Genomic DNA, 18914 nt, shown 5'->3' on the forward strand with positions numbered 1-18914 from the left:
AAATAAATAAATATCAGTTTCTGTGCCAGATAAATATAAATAATGGTTCCAGCTTAATAAATGTTGACTGGCTCTGCCTCAGTATCAAAGTAAGTAGAGAAGTAGATGGGACTTTAAAGTGTCACTTAATATTCCTTGTGCTATTAACCTTTTTCACTGCCAACTGCCAACTAATTTTGCTTTAGGGTAAGATGAGGAAAGTAAAAAGAATACAGGTGTCTTTAATGATCTAATGAAGGTGGTGTGAAAAGAGATCCACCAATAAAAGTCCAAAAAATCTACTAGAACTGAAAGACAATAATAACCAGAAGGGCAATGCAAAAGCAAAGAGGAGAGAGACATGAGGAGAAACTCCGGAAAGGCAACAGGATACACTACAGGTTGAATAGAGTGGCAAACACAAGGCTAAATACATTGCAATAGTTGGGAACAGGTGTAAATATTGTAGACACTGAGAAAACAAGAAGTCCGATTTACTGAGACACAAAAGAAAACTATGTGCTAATGTAAAAGAGGAAGTCACAACAAAGAGCACTCAGAAGAACTACAAAAACTGACCAAGATTAGAAAACACAGACCGACACTGGCACTGCAAACACAAGATTTAAAGGTACGGTCAGTTTTACTTTCAGGTTATTTAATAGAAAAAAGAATACTGTACTCATAATTATGGATTTAGTGTGTAATTACATCTTCCAATTAACAGCTGCATTCTCATAAGCTTGGAATGATCTAATAATAATAATAATGCATAGACACACTTGCTGGTCTACGTAAGCCACCACGTTGTCCCGTTGTCTTGACTACAGCTGCCAAGATGCAGCTAGAAACCGACCACACATGTAGTACGCCGAAGGTGGAGGAGGAGAGAACTTCTAGGCAAGTTTTAATTTGTGTCTGCACCTTCAGAGGGAAGATATGATGGATCACATTTGGATTGGATGGATTTATCTCGGCTTTATCATCTGAAAAGGCTCCCCTTCACCAAAGAAACCAAAATGGAAAGGAAAGAGAAAACACAAATGGCATAACACGTCATCCTCTTCCTCCTCACCTCGAGCCCCATCTCCTGAGCTGAAGTCATGGCTCATGCATGCAAAAACATTCATAAATGTGCTCGCTGATTCCTGATATTATCTTAATTAATTACTGTCAGTGTAACCGGTTTCTGCTTCATCCCACTGCAACAGTTCGGCCCAAACAGACTCCTCGACTCTGCGTTGTGTTGTTTTTTAAAAAGACAAGGAGTCTCTGATCGCTCGTTGCCACTTTATTTCCTGAATGGAAACAACAGTGTTGTATCAGTGCAAATGGCTCGCCACACACCGCTCCGCACAGCACACTCTCGTATGGCTACGGCAGACTGGCCGCGATTATTGCAGCAATATTACAATTTTTAATATACAATAAAATAACAGCAACAACAAATGATGTACCTGAATGGAAACAACGGTGTTGTATCAGTGCAAATGGCTCGCCACACACCGCTCCGCACAGCACACTATGGCAGAACATCCCATCTGTACTACTTAGCTATATCGTGTGCGGAACAATACAACTCACCTCTCGTATGGCTACGGCAGACTGGCAGCGATTATTGCAGCCAGCCTCACCTAACCAGCCACACCGAGAGGGGGGGCGCTGTTTCCCCATTACACTGACATTTGTGGCAAGTGGAATAATACCACATAAACACTGTTACATTCCCCCCTGCTGAATTCCACTTGCACACTCAAATAAACAAACACCACAAACAAAAAACACCCTTAAAAAAAAACAGGTACACCACAGTCACCATAACATAAACAGAGGACAAAAACCCAATAATCCTCAAAAAAAAAAGAACAAGATAAAAAAAAATCCAATAGCTAATCCACAGCTATCAACTTGTGATAAATCTGTTCAGCAATACCAGGTCATACAGTCACAAAGAAAATTCAGTCAGAGGACTATCCCCAAAGGAAGTAGAGGAAGAAGTTGGCCGGACCCCTTCCAAAAAAAGAATAAAATATGCCAGTTACATATTTCATCACATCATAACTGTACACCACTCTGACACAGAAAAATCAACGACAAATAATCAGTTCCAATTCTAAAGATCAAAGTCCCATTTCAACAACAATAGAATCAACTTGCAGTTATCAACAATATTTAAACTTTAACAGGTCTCTGATGCATCATTTCAATCAACCTGGAAACAGGCTTAAGTAACTGTCCCACTCTCGATCTAGCACGGGTCCCCACCTTCCCGCTAACATCAGTCGGGTCTGCGTTGGGTGGAACAACTGTGGCTGAGACATGACCCTCAATAGCAGCTTCATTGTCCTCATCACCGTCAGTAATGGCTGCCAACTCCAAAACAGAGGAGGCTGCAACTGGGGCCACAGACATAAGCAGGTCAGAATGTTGACCACCAGAGGTGGCATCTACCTGCTCCTCAGTGTCAACAGGGGGAACATTGGTACAGGCAAGCTCTTGATCCACAATGCTGCCTTCTGGTTGAGTAACCTCTGTCATCAGCGAGTCGCTGGACACTGCAGACGGCAAGTCAGACACCCAAGCTCTCGTTCTGTATTCAGCCGTGCCCACCGATGAGTTGCAGACAGCTTCTCCGTCGCATCCAACCATCAGCGAGCCAGACTCAGAAAGCTCATCTCCATCATCTCGGCAATAAGCACACTCTCAAAATTAGCTCCCTGATCCGAGTGAAGGCGTTTTGGGAAGCCGTAGATGCAGAAGTAGTTATGCCAGAGTTGGTGTGCTACCGCCTTAGCAGACTGATTGGGGCATAGAAAGGCCTGAGACATCTTAGTAAAGTGGTCTGTGACCACAAGCACATCCACTGATTTGTTCGCCGAATCCTCCGCAGACCAAAAATCTATGCAGACCAGTTCAAGGGGCTCTGATGTTCTGATGTTCTCCAAAGGTGCTCTCGCCTCTGGCTCAGGCGACTTGCTAACAACACACCTTCTGCAGCACCGTACATACTCTGACACATGTTTGGCCATACCAGGCCAGTAGAATCTATGCCTGGCCAGATAAAGTGTTCTTTGTTGTCCCTGGTGACCGGCTTCAGACTCGATACAGCACACCATCTCTCACAGTTAACTTGTCCCAAGCCCTTAGAAGTCTCTTCGTATCAACCGGTTCACTTGCCCGCTCCCTCCTTGAGGGTCTCTGTCCCCTTTCCACATAGGAGATCACTCTGCACAGCACATCATCACGCCGCTGGTGTCCCAATAGGTCATCATGCGAGAAGGGTTCAGAGTCAGACTGGTTTGGCATAAGCACAGTCTGCGAGCATTGGGGCAGAAGGAGAGCATGTGGCCACACCCTGGACTCATGTTCACTATGGGCCTGGAAGACAGCTCCCACCTCAGAAGATGTCAGCATTCCTGTCTGTGCAACAGCCGTGCACTGCGAAACAACAGGCTGGTCATTGCTTGAGGCCTTATCAGCTGAGTGAACAGTCCATCTGAAGGACTCCTGAACCCCACCAGTGGCAACTGCCTCTGCTTCTGCCAGCAGTTCCTTATATGGAACCCTTATCAACCGGTGTGAGGCCCTGGGGTGCACGAAGGGCTCCCTGCTTAGCGCGTCAGCAACCACATTTTTAGGACCAGGAATGTACTTTATGTCAAACTGGAAAGGCGCTAGCTTTGCGATCCACCTCTGCTCACATGCATCCAGTCTTGGCTTAGAAAGTATGTAAGTGAGAGGGTTATTATCCGTCCATACGGTAAACTGATGACCCCTCAACCAGTGATGGAACTTGTCGCACACCGCCCACTTCAATGCAAAGAACTCCAGCCTATGCGCTGGGTACTTGGACTGTGCATGATTGAGTGTCTTACTGGCAAAGGCGATTGGTCTTGATGTAGAAGCCCCAGCAGAAACTTGCGACAACACGGCACCAAGGCCACTGCTGGAGGCATCAACAGAGAGCAAAAAGGGCTCCTCAAAATTAGGATGGGCCAGGAGCACTCGATCCAACAATGCCTGCTTCAGCTCATTGAAAGCTGCCCTGCATTTATCCGTCCAGTCCTCCTCACACAGCTTTGTACGCACCAACTGGTGCTTTTGCCGTGAACCACGAGGGCCTTTATCCCCAGATGTCAGCCGAAACAGAGGTTTTGCGATGGATGAGCAGTTCTCAATAAATTGTTGGTAGAACATTACCATCCCCAAAAATGAGCGGACCTTCTGTTGGGATGGGACACTCGAACCCTCTTCCATAAGGTCTGCCTCTGCAAGGGATGTAATGGATGCTATTTTGTCAGGGTCTGACTGTATCCCATCAGCATTTACAATGTGCCCCAGGAATTTCGCAGACTGTCTCAGAAAATGGCACTTCTTTGGAGCCAACTTAAGGTTGTGAACCTGGAGTCTCTGGAACACCATATGCAAGCGCTCCAGTGCCAATTCTTCTGTGGGGGCAAAAACCAGAACATCGTCAAGATAACACAGCACACTGAGGAAGTTCTGATCCCCAAAAATGCCTAGCATCATCCTCATGAAGGTGGCCGGACTGTTGCACAGTCCTTGTGGCATATGATTATATTCGTACAACCCAAATGGAGACGTAAATGCCGTGTACTTACGGTCCTCCTCATGCACCTCCACATTATAATAACCCGAAGTCAAGTCCATTGTGGAGAACAATCCGTTCCCTCCCAAAGCAGCCAGTGCGTCAGCCGGATGCGGGAGTGGGTGAGCATCTTTGACAGTTCTAGCATTAAGCCAGCGAAAGTCGTTACAGATTCTCAACTCACCGGACTTCTTCCAAACTAAGACCAGGGGTGATGCAAACTCACTGCAAGACTTCCGAATTATCTCCCGTTCCTCCATGTCATTCAGAGCCTGTCTTAGTTTTTCATAATGAGTTGGCGGCACACGTTGGCATGGCAACCGGAATGGCTTGTCGTCCACAACTCGAATTCGATGTAGGCAGCCGTTAGCCCTGCCACAATCCAGCTTGTCTCTCGAGAAGATAGACTCAAACTGGGCTATAAGGCCAACCAGTTTTTCTTTGCCAGCCAGCGAAACTGCACATGAGTCAATGTCGATATCAGACAGCCCCAGATTTTGCAGCACTGCATGTAAGGGGCTACAACCACTTGTCACCTCCTGTGAGGGTGGATCATCTGGCAGAGTGGAAACATCAGTGACTAGACTCTGCTCATCATGGCACCAAGCTGAGCCAGTAGACTGTTGCATGTTTTGTTGCAAGTAGGAGCCAGTGGGGCTGAAGTTCTCTACTGCTGCACAGGGGGACACGTCAGCCAACTTCATGTTCCGTTTCAGTGTTATCGGCTTGTCAAAGGGGTTCAGCACTTTCACAGGAAGCCACCCATCACTGTTTAGATGCGCTACAGTTCTCCCAACCATAACTGACCTCGGTCCAGACCTTGACCCGGTGGGCTCTACAACTACAGCACTGCCCACTTTCCCATTATTCATTAGCTGCAGCCTGCCCCAAACAAGGTGTTCTGTCAAGGGCTCTAATGTTACTGCTCTTTTTAGCTTGACAGTTCCGATCTTATCACCAACATGCCCTGGGGCCACCACTCCTGACATTGAACTCAGCAGATTTTTATTAGGCTGTTCTTCAGCACTCAGGGTCTTGCTGCATTCCTCTCCTAAATGTCCCTCTTTCCTCAGGCGATTACCCAGATACCTCATTAGGTTGCTGCCCAAAATGAGGTCCTCACTCTGCCCTGCAATCACCAACATTGGCACAACAACTTTACAGCCATACATCTCCACCGTAATGTCACACACACCTGATGGAACGGTCCTCGAACCACCACAGCCAATCAGGACGACATCCGTGGGTTGCAAGGTGGGGGTCTGCAGCACTGCATGATGTAATAGTTCGGCATCATATTGGTGCTGAGGGTGCAGGCCATAGAGCCACTGTCAAGCATGGCTTTAACAGACACTTTGCCCCCCAGGGTCACATTTTCATAGAACAGCTCATCATGCTGTTTTAGTCTGTGTGTGTTCTGAAGAATGGGTCTCCGGCCTAGCTGGCGCTCCTCACAAACAGTGTGTAATACAGATTCTAAATCATCAAAATCATCCTCTTTGGGGGCGATTTCAGGCCTAACACTTGCCCCCTCCACATGTAGGCCATCTAGTTTCCCAGCTGCTGGGTGGTTGATTCAGGCCCCCTGACTCTGACAGACACGGCCCTGGGGCATTGAGCCCGTGTGTGGTCGCCAGCATGGCAGATGAAACACAGCTGATGGGCTCTACAGTGGTGATACGTAGAGTGTTCAGTGTCACCACAAATCATGCAAGGCACAATTTTGTGTGTTTGGTTCCAGGGGACCCTTACATCATCCTTAGCAGGCAGTTTTGCTTGTCGAGGCTGCCCCTCCAGGACTTTCTCTAACAGGGCTATCACATGAACAAGACGATCAGTAGGTGGTTTTGCATGAAGGTCAGTAAGTGATACTGGGGTAGAGGTTGGTGATGGTGCAATACACTTAATGTTGCCTGTCGCCTGCTGCACATTAGGACTCACCTCCTGTTGCTGAAAACTCAAGGCACTGACTGCACTAAACTGAGGGGTGCACTTCCGGTCCTTGCCATGCTCCAGCAATTTCTCGTGCACATCAGCAACCGTCCACTGCTGCAGGGGCTTGCACTTGAAAATAAGAGACAGTTCTGAGTCTGGGCAGTGACGGATAAACATAGCAGTCAGCTCTTTTGTCAGATATGCAAAGGACTTATTTTGTCTCTTCAGACAGTCTTCTGTCACCTCCATGGTTCTGTTCAACCTGAGCCAGTAATCAAACGGTGTTTCACCTGAGTTGGGTAGTGTTGCATAAAAGTCAGCTAAAGGCATGCTTGAACATGCAGTGTCACTGAAGTGCTGCTTTAAGATCTCAAAAATGGGCTCTGGGCCCCTCTCAAGACACACAGATGGCTTACTACGTATGCCCACCTTGACTATTTCTCGTGCCCTCCCCAGCAGTTTACTTAGCACATCATCAGCTTGTTCAGCAACTGGTACCCCTCTTTTCTTAAAAAAAGTCATCATCATTTCCTCCCATTCCTGAACACTGCATGTATCACAGCCATCCCCTCTAAAACACACAGGTTCTTTAACATCAGACTTTACAATCACATTCAATAGTGAGGGTTCTGATAACACATTATTGGCAGACCCAAAAACACTGTTTCCTACTCCAGAGCCCAACCGAGATTCAAGACAAGAGGCAATGCTTTCCCCAATAGAAAACCCAATTTGCGTTGCAATCTCTGCATAAAGATTCTCTTTTGTGGGACTGGTTTCTGATCTAGTATTTTGTAGATCATCACAGTTCACATCAATAGGGTTTTCATTTAACTCAGCAAGGACAGGCTTAGGTGTGGATGAAACTGGGGCTGTCAGCAACCTTGATCTGCCTCTGCCAAATGAATGCAGAGGGGTAAAACCAACTGCCCCCCTTCCCCTGCCAAAACTGGGAAAATCTGCCATGGCTCAGCAATGTGTCTCTCCCTTTTTTTTTTTCTTTCTTTTTTTTTTTTATCTCCAAAAAAAAAAAAAAACAGAGCCCCACCCCGATGTCTCTAAAGAACGCAGAAAATGGCGGGACTAAGAAAAGCCAGTCTCCCGCGACTTTTCCACCTTCCAGGAAGTAGGCGGCCCCGTTGCGGTCGCAGGATTGCAGGAGCTTGGGTCACGGCACCAGTGTAACCGGTTTCTGCTTCATCCCGCTGCAACAGTTCGGCCCAAACAGACTCCTCGATTCTGCGTTGTGTTGTTTTTTAAAAAGACAAGGAGTCTCTGATCGCTCGCTGCCACTTTATTTCCTGAATGGAAACAACTGTGTTGTATCAGTGCAAATGGCTCGCCACACACCGCTCCGCACAGCACACTCTCGTATGGCTACGGCAGACTGGCCGCGATTATTGCAGCAATATTACAATTTTTAATATACAATATCCGCACAGCACACTATGGCAGAACATCCCATTAGCATTCCGCTTTAGCATACAGTTTTACACAGTAATAAACAAATGAAAAGTACATAAAACTGGTGTTGGACATGTGTCCACTAAGCACTTATTACACTCGGTGCCCATCAACTAATCAAACATGTTTTATGTGTCTGTACTACTTAGCTATATCGTGTGCGGAACAATACAACTCACCTCTCGTATGGCTACGGCAGACTGGCACAGTGTTGCCAACTCCTCAGTAAGGAAAATCGCTATTGGTTGTCCTAAAAGTCGCTAGAAGTCGCTAAATGACGTCATCACCTAATTTGCATAATTGGTCATGCTAATATAATTGTAACCTATGCTGCTGGAGAGAGAAATAACATCGTGGACGAGACATAAAGTGAGCAAAAAACGTCCTAAATGCATTTATAATTTATTTAGAACTACAAATTAAATTTCTTTTAGTAATTATTGTTTTTTGTAATGTCTTTCACGTCTTTTTTAGCGACTTTTTTTAGAAAAAAAGTCGCTAGGGGGTCTGAAAACTCGCTAAATATAGCGACAAAGTCGCTAAGTTGGCAACACTGGACTGGCAGCGATTATTGCAGCCAGCCTCACCTAACCAGCCACACCGAGAGGGGGGGCGCTGTTTCCCCATTACACTGACATTTGTGGCAAGTGGAATAATACCACATAAACACTGTTACATCAGCAGGTTAGACATGTGACCCTCTTGTCATCAGACAGCTGACAACCCGCTAAGTCACAAAAACAGCTGATTTATAAGCTAACATTATGCCAGCTAATGTTAGGCTTGAGCATCCTATAAATCACATTTTCCCTCTGATCAGCAGTTTGGTTACATTCTCACATCTTTAAATTACAAAGCGTCTGAAGTGAGTTTCACTGACTCATTGTATCGGACTCCTTTCACAATCATCTTGGTTGACCGACCATAACTTGGTTGTAACAAGTGATTACTTGAATTTCTATTCCTATCAACTTGAAGCCATTTGGCTCTTGTCCTGTGACCTCTGATATGAAAAAGGAATTTTTAACAAAAAATAAACTGTAAACCATAGAGATGGTTGTGTGGGAAATCAGATCACACCAGATCAGCAGTTTCTTAAATACTCAGACTGGATAAAAAACATGTTACTTAAATCACCTTTCTTTTCCATTCTGATGCTCGGTTTCAGCGTTAGCCTATCAGCTTGACTGTATCTACATGCCAGCATACATTGAGTTGCTGCCATTTGATTGGCTGTTTAGAGATAGATTTATGCTAACAAGTAGTTGAACAGGGTTACCTAATGATGCAGCTGGTGAGTGTATGTAGTCCTTTTGCACCCTAGTTTTCAAGACTATCTAAAACAAAAACAAAAAACCCACTGACATTGGATTAGTCTGATTATAAATTTCTTAGTATTGTGATATTGTTTCTCATGCTGTATTTTTTGTAAATGGTAAACATCGACAATAGACATCAAAAAGACTCATTACCATTTGAAAATGTTCTGTGACATCTGCTCATAAATGAGATGTACAAATGAGCAATACAGTAAATAAATAATGATCAATTTACCGGTGAACCTCAGAAATGCTGAGAGGCTGCTTACCCATGGGATGCAATGTCAATGGATCTATTTATAGCCCAGCAAAAGAGCTCATGTAGAGCAAGCTGGCTGGGAGTTGCCTTGTTCATATATCTTTTAGCAGCAAATGACAGCGGACAAAAAGATGGGGAAGCAAACTACACCCACATTTGCATGTAGAGCCCCTTAAAGTTTTAGACACACATGGCAGGAATAGCAATAAATAATTTCCACGGCAAGAAAGATGGAAAGTCCCAGCTCAATTCCCACACCTATTAAATCCCCTCCTCTCACGTTGTCTCGTGGGATTGTTTGGGAGTGAAATGGAAGGGAAGTGACATGTTAAAACCTCTTTTTATTAATTCTGAGAGTCACGGAGGGTTTGGCGGGATGTCACAGCAGCTGAAGTGAGTAGGGAGGCTGTGTGATGCACAGCCTGATATCAATGCTGCGGATATCAGCATGAATAAGTTAATGCCAAACCCCAAATCCTCTGCGAACAGTAATAAAATATGATTGTGTTTATCCCACTTGAGAAATGCTGGGAGAGATGCTCAGGAACAATATCGCAGCCTGATTTCTTAAAAGAGGAGTTGGTTATTAAATATTACCAGAGTAAGATGGCCATTGAAATAGGTCAGTGGATGGCACGTAAACAATGTTTGAAAATTAATTAGCTGACCTATATTTCAGGTGTACCATGAGTACTTTGGAGATGTTTAATTTGATACATTTCAGTAACCTCAGCTGGTTACATTTAATGATGTGGATGTTTCAAGTCTGCAACTAATGTATTTTTTCATAATTTGTTTATTTACCAATCTACCAATTACTACAATGATTTTTTAAAAATCAAACAAAATCGAATACAATTATATTTGCAAAGTATTCACATTTAAAAGGTGGATACCAGTTTTGTTGCTGTTTTTTTTATGCTGTATTACAACTCTGCCCTTTCATTTAATGCACATTATAAACTATACTATAAGTCAAACGAGGACTGGTGAAAACAACAAAAACAAAAAGTTCCTCAGCTGGAGATGAATAATTTAAGACTGAAGGTAATTCCATCCTCAGTAATCTGACATCACTCACCCTAGGCATAAATGGTAGTTTACTTTGTTGTGTTATTCTAGCAATACACTGCCATCTGCTGGTTAGTTTGTGCATATGCAAGTATTTATTACTTAATCTGTCGTTTTGTTAAACCAGCTGATGCAAAAAAAGCCTGTCTGTACAGAACTTTCCACACAATATAAATTGTGTTTAATATGACTCATTTCAGTTTTTTTGGTGAAAAAAAGTTTACAAGTGTATTAACTTCGTCCCTTTCCCAGCGTCCCCCTGCATAGTGTTTAGTGCAAGTTTCTAGTCTCTGTGTTTAGTATGTGTCTTTTGAATTTTAGATTTTTTTTTTTTGGTGTCTTCTTTCAGAGCTTACTTTATATTTTTACATGCTGTAGTGACAAGTGACATTTTTGGGAGCATTTCAAGTTGCTATACATCATACAACCGTTATATCCCAAATTTTAATAATATGTATGCATTAAGTCCATAGTAACTACGTAAATTGCCAAAAAAAAAATAAAAATAAAAAAAGTGCAATAAACTACAAAAGAATTGAAAAGTTTTCGGGGTTTTTTTGTTTTTGTTTTTTACATATATTTCTAGTTAGATAAATTTAAGAGGTTTGTCCCTCAAAACTGTAAGTGCAAAAAAGTTGCACAAAATAGTTTCCCACTACAGGAAATTTATTTTCAGTGTCTTCATAGTTTTATTTTTGAGATACACCAATTTTTATATCCTGCAGTAAAACCGAAAATAATTATAATGCAAATTTGCAACAAAAAACCCAGCATGTGCATCAAAATAAACTATTTCCAGCAGTGCAATTTGAGTTCTAAGCATCCCAGAAACGATATAGAAAAGCGTAAAGTCAAACACCAGTACAGGATCATAAGGCCCTGAAGGTTAAAAAAAACCCAACAAAAAACAAAAACAAAAAACCCTGCAGTTTCCGCAAAAATTACGTCACTTCTGATCAGATCGGCAAAGCCTGTTTCTGGAATATAAACCGTGACTTAGGACAAGCTGATGGCATAAAATGTAAGTACAACGGTTTCATATGCAAAAAAAATTATTGCGCTAGCTTACGTGGTTGCGGTTCTACAGGGATTTTAAAAAATGCCTGCTCCGACCGGCTTTAAAGGTATGACTGGTTTCGGTTTTCTGGTGTAAAAAGGTATCTTGTCTTATTTGCAGTGTTTGATTTTACTGTTATATTTTTTTTATCATTTTTTATTTTTTATCACTAAAAAATCTTCCCATCTTCTGATCATGTGGGCACTCACAGGGATCACTTCATGTGGAAGAAGAGTCACGAGACACCCATTTTCTTGTGAGCCGACAAAGAACCTAAAGAAGAAAGGAAACAGAAAAGTTGATAAAAATTGTGATAACTGGAGTTTCAGGGTTTTTTAAGCCAGTTAAGCCAAAGAAAGCTTGGCTGTGTTGAGCTCTATGGGTCCTGCCTTTGGGACCAAAAGTAAACATGGATCAGGTGTTTACATCTTCACGTCTGTGAAACCTTCCCTTCCAAAAGAGAAATACGACTGGGAGGCAACTTAGCCCTTGCCTCCCTGCTTCCAGAGAAGAGCAGGAGGGCCCCACGCTGTCAATCCAGCCCCTCTGCACACATGTCTCTGGCCTACTCACAATGGCCTTGCTGTGGAAGTGTGATAAGCATAACTTCAGTTGTGATGCTATTCTATATGTATATATAACTAAGTGACAAAGTAATATTACTTTGATCAATACATAAAATAAAGAAATATCCATTACAATAAACTGGTAAATATGGCAAATCACTAAAATTAGTTTGGATCTGTTTTTGGTGTATTTACCTTTCAAAATCCTACAAGAAATAAAAGTACAGTGTAACAATGAAGGATTACTTTTTGACTGAAACTTTAACATCTAACCTGCTAACAGCAATTAGCAACATGCATACGTCGTTTTAGGCCAAAAAAACAGAAAGACATCGTCTGTCACACAATCTGAACCATTTTTCAATCAGTCAGTCTGTGTGTATAAAGGCTTATTATTCATGACTAACCTCTATGATACAGAACAGTGATATTCAGATAATGACAGTTAATGTGCCTTAATCTGTGGGCTGCTTTCCAAGTGACACTCTGCATACGATGACTAGAGTGTATAATGAGAACAGACTAAATCACCAAAGCCACTAACATACTGTATCCGTGGAAATTTCCACTATCTGCTCCTGAGAACTGAAAAGACTGATCAGTGCTTACTCAGCATGTTCTTTGCTCAAAATAGTTGTTTTTCCAGTAGAGCTGTGTCATTATCAGTAGAGTGACCTAACTCACACGCATGAGAACAGCCCACCTGCATCCACAGGATATTAGGAGAGCAGAGGAGCAGGTGCTTCACTTGCTTCCTCTGAACAGTCCAGAACTATACAGGTGAGATGAAAGGCCTCTGGTTGCTGCTGGTGCTTGTGGCTGCGGCCAAAGCTGAGAAGGGCTTCACTGGGTAAGTTTAAAGTGCACACTTAACATGATTTACTTATTAATAATTCATGTGGTCATTCTTTAGTACTCCTACTATGAGTTTAAAGTGACTAAAATAGAATCACAGAATAACATTTTAGGGTTCGGTCCCCTTTTGCTTTGGCAGGAACTTCTTATTAACCTTTTGCACAGCGTTAACAACAGTGCACAGTTTGACAACAAGAATCTGAATAACCATTAATTGTGGTTAAGGTGAAAGCATTTTTTGAACTGTACCTTCTTCTAAATAAAAGAACCAGTACAAGAGAGGAATCCTCCGTTTGGCTGCAAATGTCAAGTATTTTTCTGTTCATTAACTCTGCAGGTTATAGCAGAATTGCTAACAAAGAAACCAATACCTATTTACATTAAACTTTTGTGTCATGTCTTTTATCCTCTCAAAAAACAAACTGCAAACCTTTTTAAAACCAGATATCCCTCTAAATCCAGGTTATTAATTGGTAGATTATGTGGAGGAGATTTTCAGCTATGCAGTCTTGCACTGTTCTTGTATCTGTAACTGTTATTCAAATGATAGCACAATCCACAGCTTATGCTAAGAGGAAGCTTAAGTCTCTGCTACAGTCTCATTAAGGAATATAGTGACAGTCTGTACCTGTGCTGCACGAGTAATTGCTTGTTATATCAGTAACCAATAAATAAAGTTCTTCTCTTCTGCTGAGCTCACATTTCAACATTTAAAAGTTTTAACTACAAACTTAACATAATGATGTGCAGAGATCAGGTTATCCGGGTCAATGTGAAGTCAGAGGAACAGATCCATCTCCTGCAGGCGTTGGAGACGGTGCAGGAGTGGGAGGTATGCACACGCAAACACACACGCACAGCTTTGGTAAACAACACAGAAATTGATGTTCGTGTTTTCTCAGCAGCTTGTGCCAAGTGATTTCTCATCAATTTTCTAGCAGCGCAAAAGGCAAATCAAGTTCAGCTGGGTCGAAGGTTAACACAGAAAGTTAGGTGCTTGTCTCTGACCCTGCAGTCATTTTGGACTTCACTTTTTAATGCATTAAATTCCCAGACATTAACCTTGCCCTTATTTATTAATTAAATAAGATATTTTGTTGTTCCTTTAAGATTGAAGCAACTACAGATGATAGATCTTACAGAACCACACTCTGTCTGGAGAAAAAATTTAAGTTGAATTCTTCTAAATTATTTAGTTTATTATGGAATATGCTAGATGCAACATTTACAGGACTTCCCCGCAGCATGTTTCTTCATTCCCATGTGTGATATCTCATTGCGCATCTGTTTACAGGTGGACTTCTGGCTTGACCCAGTCTCCACTGAGCTCCCTGTGGACATCCGAGTGCCCCGCTTCAGTCTGATCCCTGTGAAGGAGCACCTTACTTTCCACAACATTCCCTTCACCGTCATGATTGAAAATGTCCAGGTCTGTCATCCTCAAAACACAGTTGTGTATTAACATAGAGTTGATTTCCACTGGGAGACTAAATGGCACAGAGAGTAAATTTTTAATCTCCTGCCTGTCACCTGCAGGAACTTCTTGACAAAGAGAAAGATGAGATGGAGGAGAACCAGATGAAGGAACGCAGCACCAGGAGCTTAAACTTTGGAGCCTATCATGATCTCAATACAGTATGCTGCTCTAGAGAAAAAAAAATGACTGGATCCAGTCAACTTTGTGTGTACCTATGTGTGTTTTAATGTCAGAACTGCCTCTATGCAGATTTACAGCTGGATGGACACTCTGGTGGCCGATTACCCTAACCTGATCACCAAGCAGCATATTGGGGTGTCCTATGAGAACAGGCCCATGTATGTGCTCAAGGTAAGATACTCTGGTTATGCCTCACAGAATGCAGCAGCACTGCACTTTTGAGCTCTATAAAAATGTGGACAAATATAGCTAAGATTAACTGTCTAATTAAAATAATCAGGTATCAAATATCAAGTCACTCACACAGTGGGGTAAAGAGAGGACACGCTTTATTTTGTGCATACATCTACATGTGTTAATCATGATTGACTGCACCTTTAGAAGCAAAATGTAAAAGCATGTCTGAATCTGTGGTTGTGTTTAGTTCAGCACTGGTGGTTACAATCGTCCTGCTATCTGGATTGACACTGGTATCCACGCCAGAGAATGGGTTACTCAGGCTACTGGAGTGTGGACCGCCAACAAGGTACAAGATGTCAATTAAACTGAGTAAACTGAATTTAAATGATCATAATTTACTTATTTTTTGCTAGAACTTTGTGCTTTTGAACCAAATTTATTTTCTGTACTTATTAAGTTTTTTCCTTTACTGTATATTACTGGATGTTTATATTAAAAAAGCACGTGTTATTGTCTGAGTGCACAGGGCCCCACTTTCCTTCCTATCATTTTCTTATTTTAATCAGTTCCTTCTTCTCTGTTCTCGCAGACCTTGTTTACCTTGTTTATAAAGCTTCATCTTAAATATGTAATATGTGAAAGCGTGTCTTTTTTTTCTACGTTTCTACCAAACCTTTCATCCTTGCTTAGATTGCTACGGATTACGGTACCGACGCCTCCCTCACTTCCCTCCTGAACACCATGGATATTTACATGCTGATCGTTGCCAACCCTGATGGCTATGTTTTCTCCCACACCAATGTACGTCACTGGCAGTCCTCAGATAATGTTATTTATGTGTCGCATATATAGAGTAGGTACTCGAAAGAAGAGCAAGATGCTAGTCATGCAGAAACAAGTAGAACTGCATTTGTTTTCCATCAATATCATCTGAGAGAAAAAAAGAAATGATGATTCACACCGAATGACGTTTTGTGAAACATAGGATCGGATGTGGCGCAAGACCCGCTCTGTGAACCCTGGCTATGCGTGCCGTGGAGCCGATCCAAACAGGAACTGGGACGCAGGCTTTGGTGGTCAGTATTATAAAAACTGAATGCATCTCATGATTTTGTCAATTACCTGCCGGGTAAATAATCACATTCTTTTTACTTGTTACCAAAAAGAATCTGAATAGCATCATTTACTACTACTACTGTTAACCGCTGGTACATGTGTTAAGGATTTAGATTTGTAGTCACTTTAGACTTTAGAATTGTTGTAGTTGAATGAACCGGATTGCTCTGGAATACCTAATGACTCACTGACAAATGTTTGCTTGTAACATGTCAGTGAAATTCCTTAAGCCCTCTTACATTTTAATGAGATGTTACAAAAAACGTCTGACATATGTCTGTCATTTGTGAGCGTTTGCTCTATGATGATCTCTCTGCGATATGTCCAGGCCCCGGTGCCAGTAGCTACCCCTGCTCCGATTCCTACCACGGCCCCTCGGCTAACTCTGAGATCGAGGTGAAGAACGTGGTGAACCTGATCCGGAGCCACGGCAACTTCAAGGCCTTCATTTCTGTCCACTCCTACTCCCAGCTGCTCATGTACCCCTATGGCTATGTCTGTAGCAGCGCAAACCATCAGGCCAAGCTGGTAAGAAAGCAGAAAACAGAGCAAGCTCGAAATGTTTGCCATTGCTTAAACAATGTTTTCAAGAGTAATCTTATACGTGCAAGAGGTAAGTCATCTGTGAATTATGCGTATTGTCAAAAAGACAAAGGATTCTGGTCTGATAACCTGATCTGAGGTCTTCCTGTAGGCTGCTTTTTGACTGTTGATATCATTCAGCTGGGGATTGCAATTTTCCACCTAATTAAAGTTTTATAGCTGTGAATGTGAATAATTAGCTTTGGGGTAGGTGAATTATAAACTCATCACTACTAAACATGACAAATTGTCTGCCTTAACTCAGCCAGGTACGCTCTTTTTCAGCAATACTCTGCTTCATATTCATACAGCACTGCAAATGAAGTCTGAGAAAAATGCCTAATGGACCCATAATCCTGCAGTTATTCATACATGACTAAACCCCCGTGACACAAATTTGTGGTTTGGGGCTATATTAATCAAGCTGCCATGAACTGTAAAACCCTGATTCCCCAGAATGTTTCGCTTTGAGCTTGATGTTTTTTTTATTTAAAAGCTTGGAGGAGATCTGTCATTGTGTTCCTTTCCTGCTATATTCAGCATATGCGTGATCGCTCGTGACAAGCACATGCTCAAACATGTAATCATACTATGATCAGTCTTTGTAAGCACTTAGGTCATAGTGTTATAGCCATGCTGACCTGCTGACTACACACTTGTGGAAAAGTGTGTGTGTGTGTCACTGAAAAAAAATTGAGAGATTAGCTCGTTACTGTAACATGACTTTGAAGCATAAACAGGAGAGTCACTTACGACTGATGATAAAGTCCCCTGATTTTACACTATCATGTGTATTCTCTGTAAATGGACTGTTTGTTACACAACATTTTTCTACTCTACCTGATCAATCAAGTATTTTCTATACAAACTTTGACACTCCAATGGAAGCATCAGATAGCAACTTGGGTTAGTATCTTACCCACGGCCCACATTCGGCATGCAGGGTGGAGTAGTCGGGGATCAAACCAAAAACCTTCCAAATAGTAGATGGCTTGCTTTACCTTGTGAGCCACAGCCACCCCTACATCAGTAGTGATTTGTGGCCTGTGTTCTTGTAATTGGACATTAGGTGATTTTCTCCCTCCAAATCCCATCATCTGTTTCTCTGATTGTTTCAAAAACTGTTACAATGGAGCATGGTCAAAGTTTCCAAAGTCTCAAAAAAATAAAATTAGCTGATGGGCAAGTGAGACGTTTTCACCTCCACGTTTAGTTCACTATGGTGTTAGGTACACAGCTCTGGCTGTGAGCAGCTCTTCAGTCCTTCTGTTTGCAAGCAGCAACCAAGTGAGAAAAGTTGGCTTTAAGGGCAATGCCAATAAAGGGAGAGGAGTTGATACGGCTTCTTCGCTACAGTGCTGTTCGCTTTGCTTCTCTGCAGCATTCTGTTGGCAGAGCAGCAGCACAGAAACTGACGTCTCTCTATGGCACCGCCTACAAGGTTGGAAGCATCTGCAATATCATCTGTAAGTAAATCTTTCCTCTCATTTAACCAGACCAGTACACAGTGACTTCAATACTAAAGTTACAGATGGATAAATGAAACGAGGAGCTGCAATCATTTTATTTTTTTATTTATTTATTTATTGTGCCTCTGTTTTTTTAATTTCCATTTTATGTTTTATAGCTTAATAAACAACCCAAATCAAAACTAAAAGTGATATAGCTATTGCTATGACTAGCTGTATTAATAAGAGTTCTTGTAGTCTTGCTAGTAATACATCTTTTATATTTTTTCGTGCTCAGATCAAGCCAGCGGGGGTAGCATTGACTGGTCCTACAATTCGGGAATCAAATACTCCTTTGCCTTCGAGCTGAGGGACACTGGCCGCTACGGTTTTATCCTGCCAGCTGATCAGATCATCCCCACTGCCTCAGAGACATGGCTGGCCTTGAAGCATATCATGGAGTATGTCCGTGATCATCCTTATTGAGGACTGTATAACCACAGATAGAGGAGAAACTTAAAAATTGGCTGACTCAGCTTTGAATTTAAAGCTTCCTCGACTTTATCATTGTGAGACCAATAAAAACCCAACATACCCGTTTTATCTGTCTTTCAGCAGACCTTGTAGTCCTTCTTTTGAGTGAAATAGTTTTACACAAGAATAATTTGGGAGTGCAAAGATTAATTGTGTGAGGGGAAATGAGGCAGTTACGATCAGTTATTTATATCTGACCATACTTTGATTTACTGGCTGGGTTTAGCAAAAGTAGAGAAATTAAGCATTCACTCAGTCTTTAACATTGACATTTTTTACACAA

The 18914-nt window shown here is 42.2% G+C and overlaps 1 protein-coding gene across 1 annotated transcript; it reads left to right on the forward strand.

Annotated features, from left to right (window-relative positions):
* Positions 1-12974: 12974 nt before the first annotated feature.
* Positions 12975-18700, forward strand: LOC146515050 (carboxypeptidase A2-like). Its single transcript, XM_085164707.1, has 11 exons — positions 12975-13109; positions 13865-13946; positions 14409-14543; positions 14651-14749; positions 14841-14942; positions 15196-15297; positions 15642-15752; positions 15937-16027; positions 16396-16595; positions 18031-18115; positions 18396-18700. Exons 1-11 carry the CDS (start codon positions 13045-13047, stop codon positions 18581-18583), a joined length of 1260 nt encoding a protein of 419 aa, XP_085020833.1. The 5' UTR covers positions 12975-13044; the 3' UTR covers positions 18584-18700.
* The last annotated feature ends 214 nt before the right edge of the window (positions 18701-18914 follow it).

The sequence above is a fragment of the Neolamprologus multifasciatus genome, chromosome 7 (genome assembly GCF_963576455.1).
Source record: "Neolamprologus multifasciatus chromosome 7, fNeoMul1.2, whole genome shotgun sequence".
NCBI lineage: Eukaryota > Metazoa > Chordata > Actinopteri > Cichliformes > Cichlidae > Neolamprologus > Neolamprologus multifasciatus.

What these genes read in the sequence shown, in the direction of transcription:
- LOC146515050 (XM_085164707.1), top strand. Translation starts at nt 13,045, where the DNA reads ATGAAAGGCCTCTGGTTGCTGCTGGTGCTTGTGGCTGCGGCCAAAGCT. An exon ending in GCTGAGAAGGGCTTCACTGG is followed by an intron (nt 13,110 to 13,864) that starts GTAAGTTTAAAG and finishes AATGATGTGCAG; the next exon opens with AGATCAGGTTATCCGGGTCA. An exon ending in CCTATCATGATCTCAATACA is followed by an intron (nt 14,750 to 14,840) that starts GTATGCTGCTCT and finishes GCCTCTATGCAG; the next exon opens with ATTTACAGCTGGATGGACAC.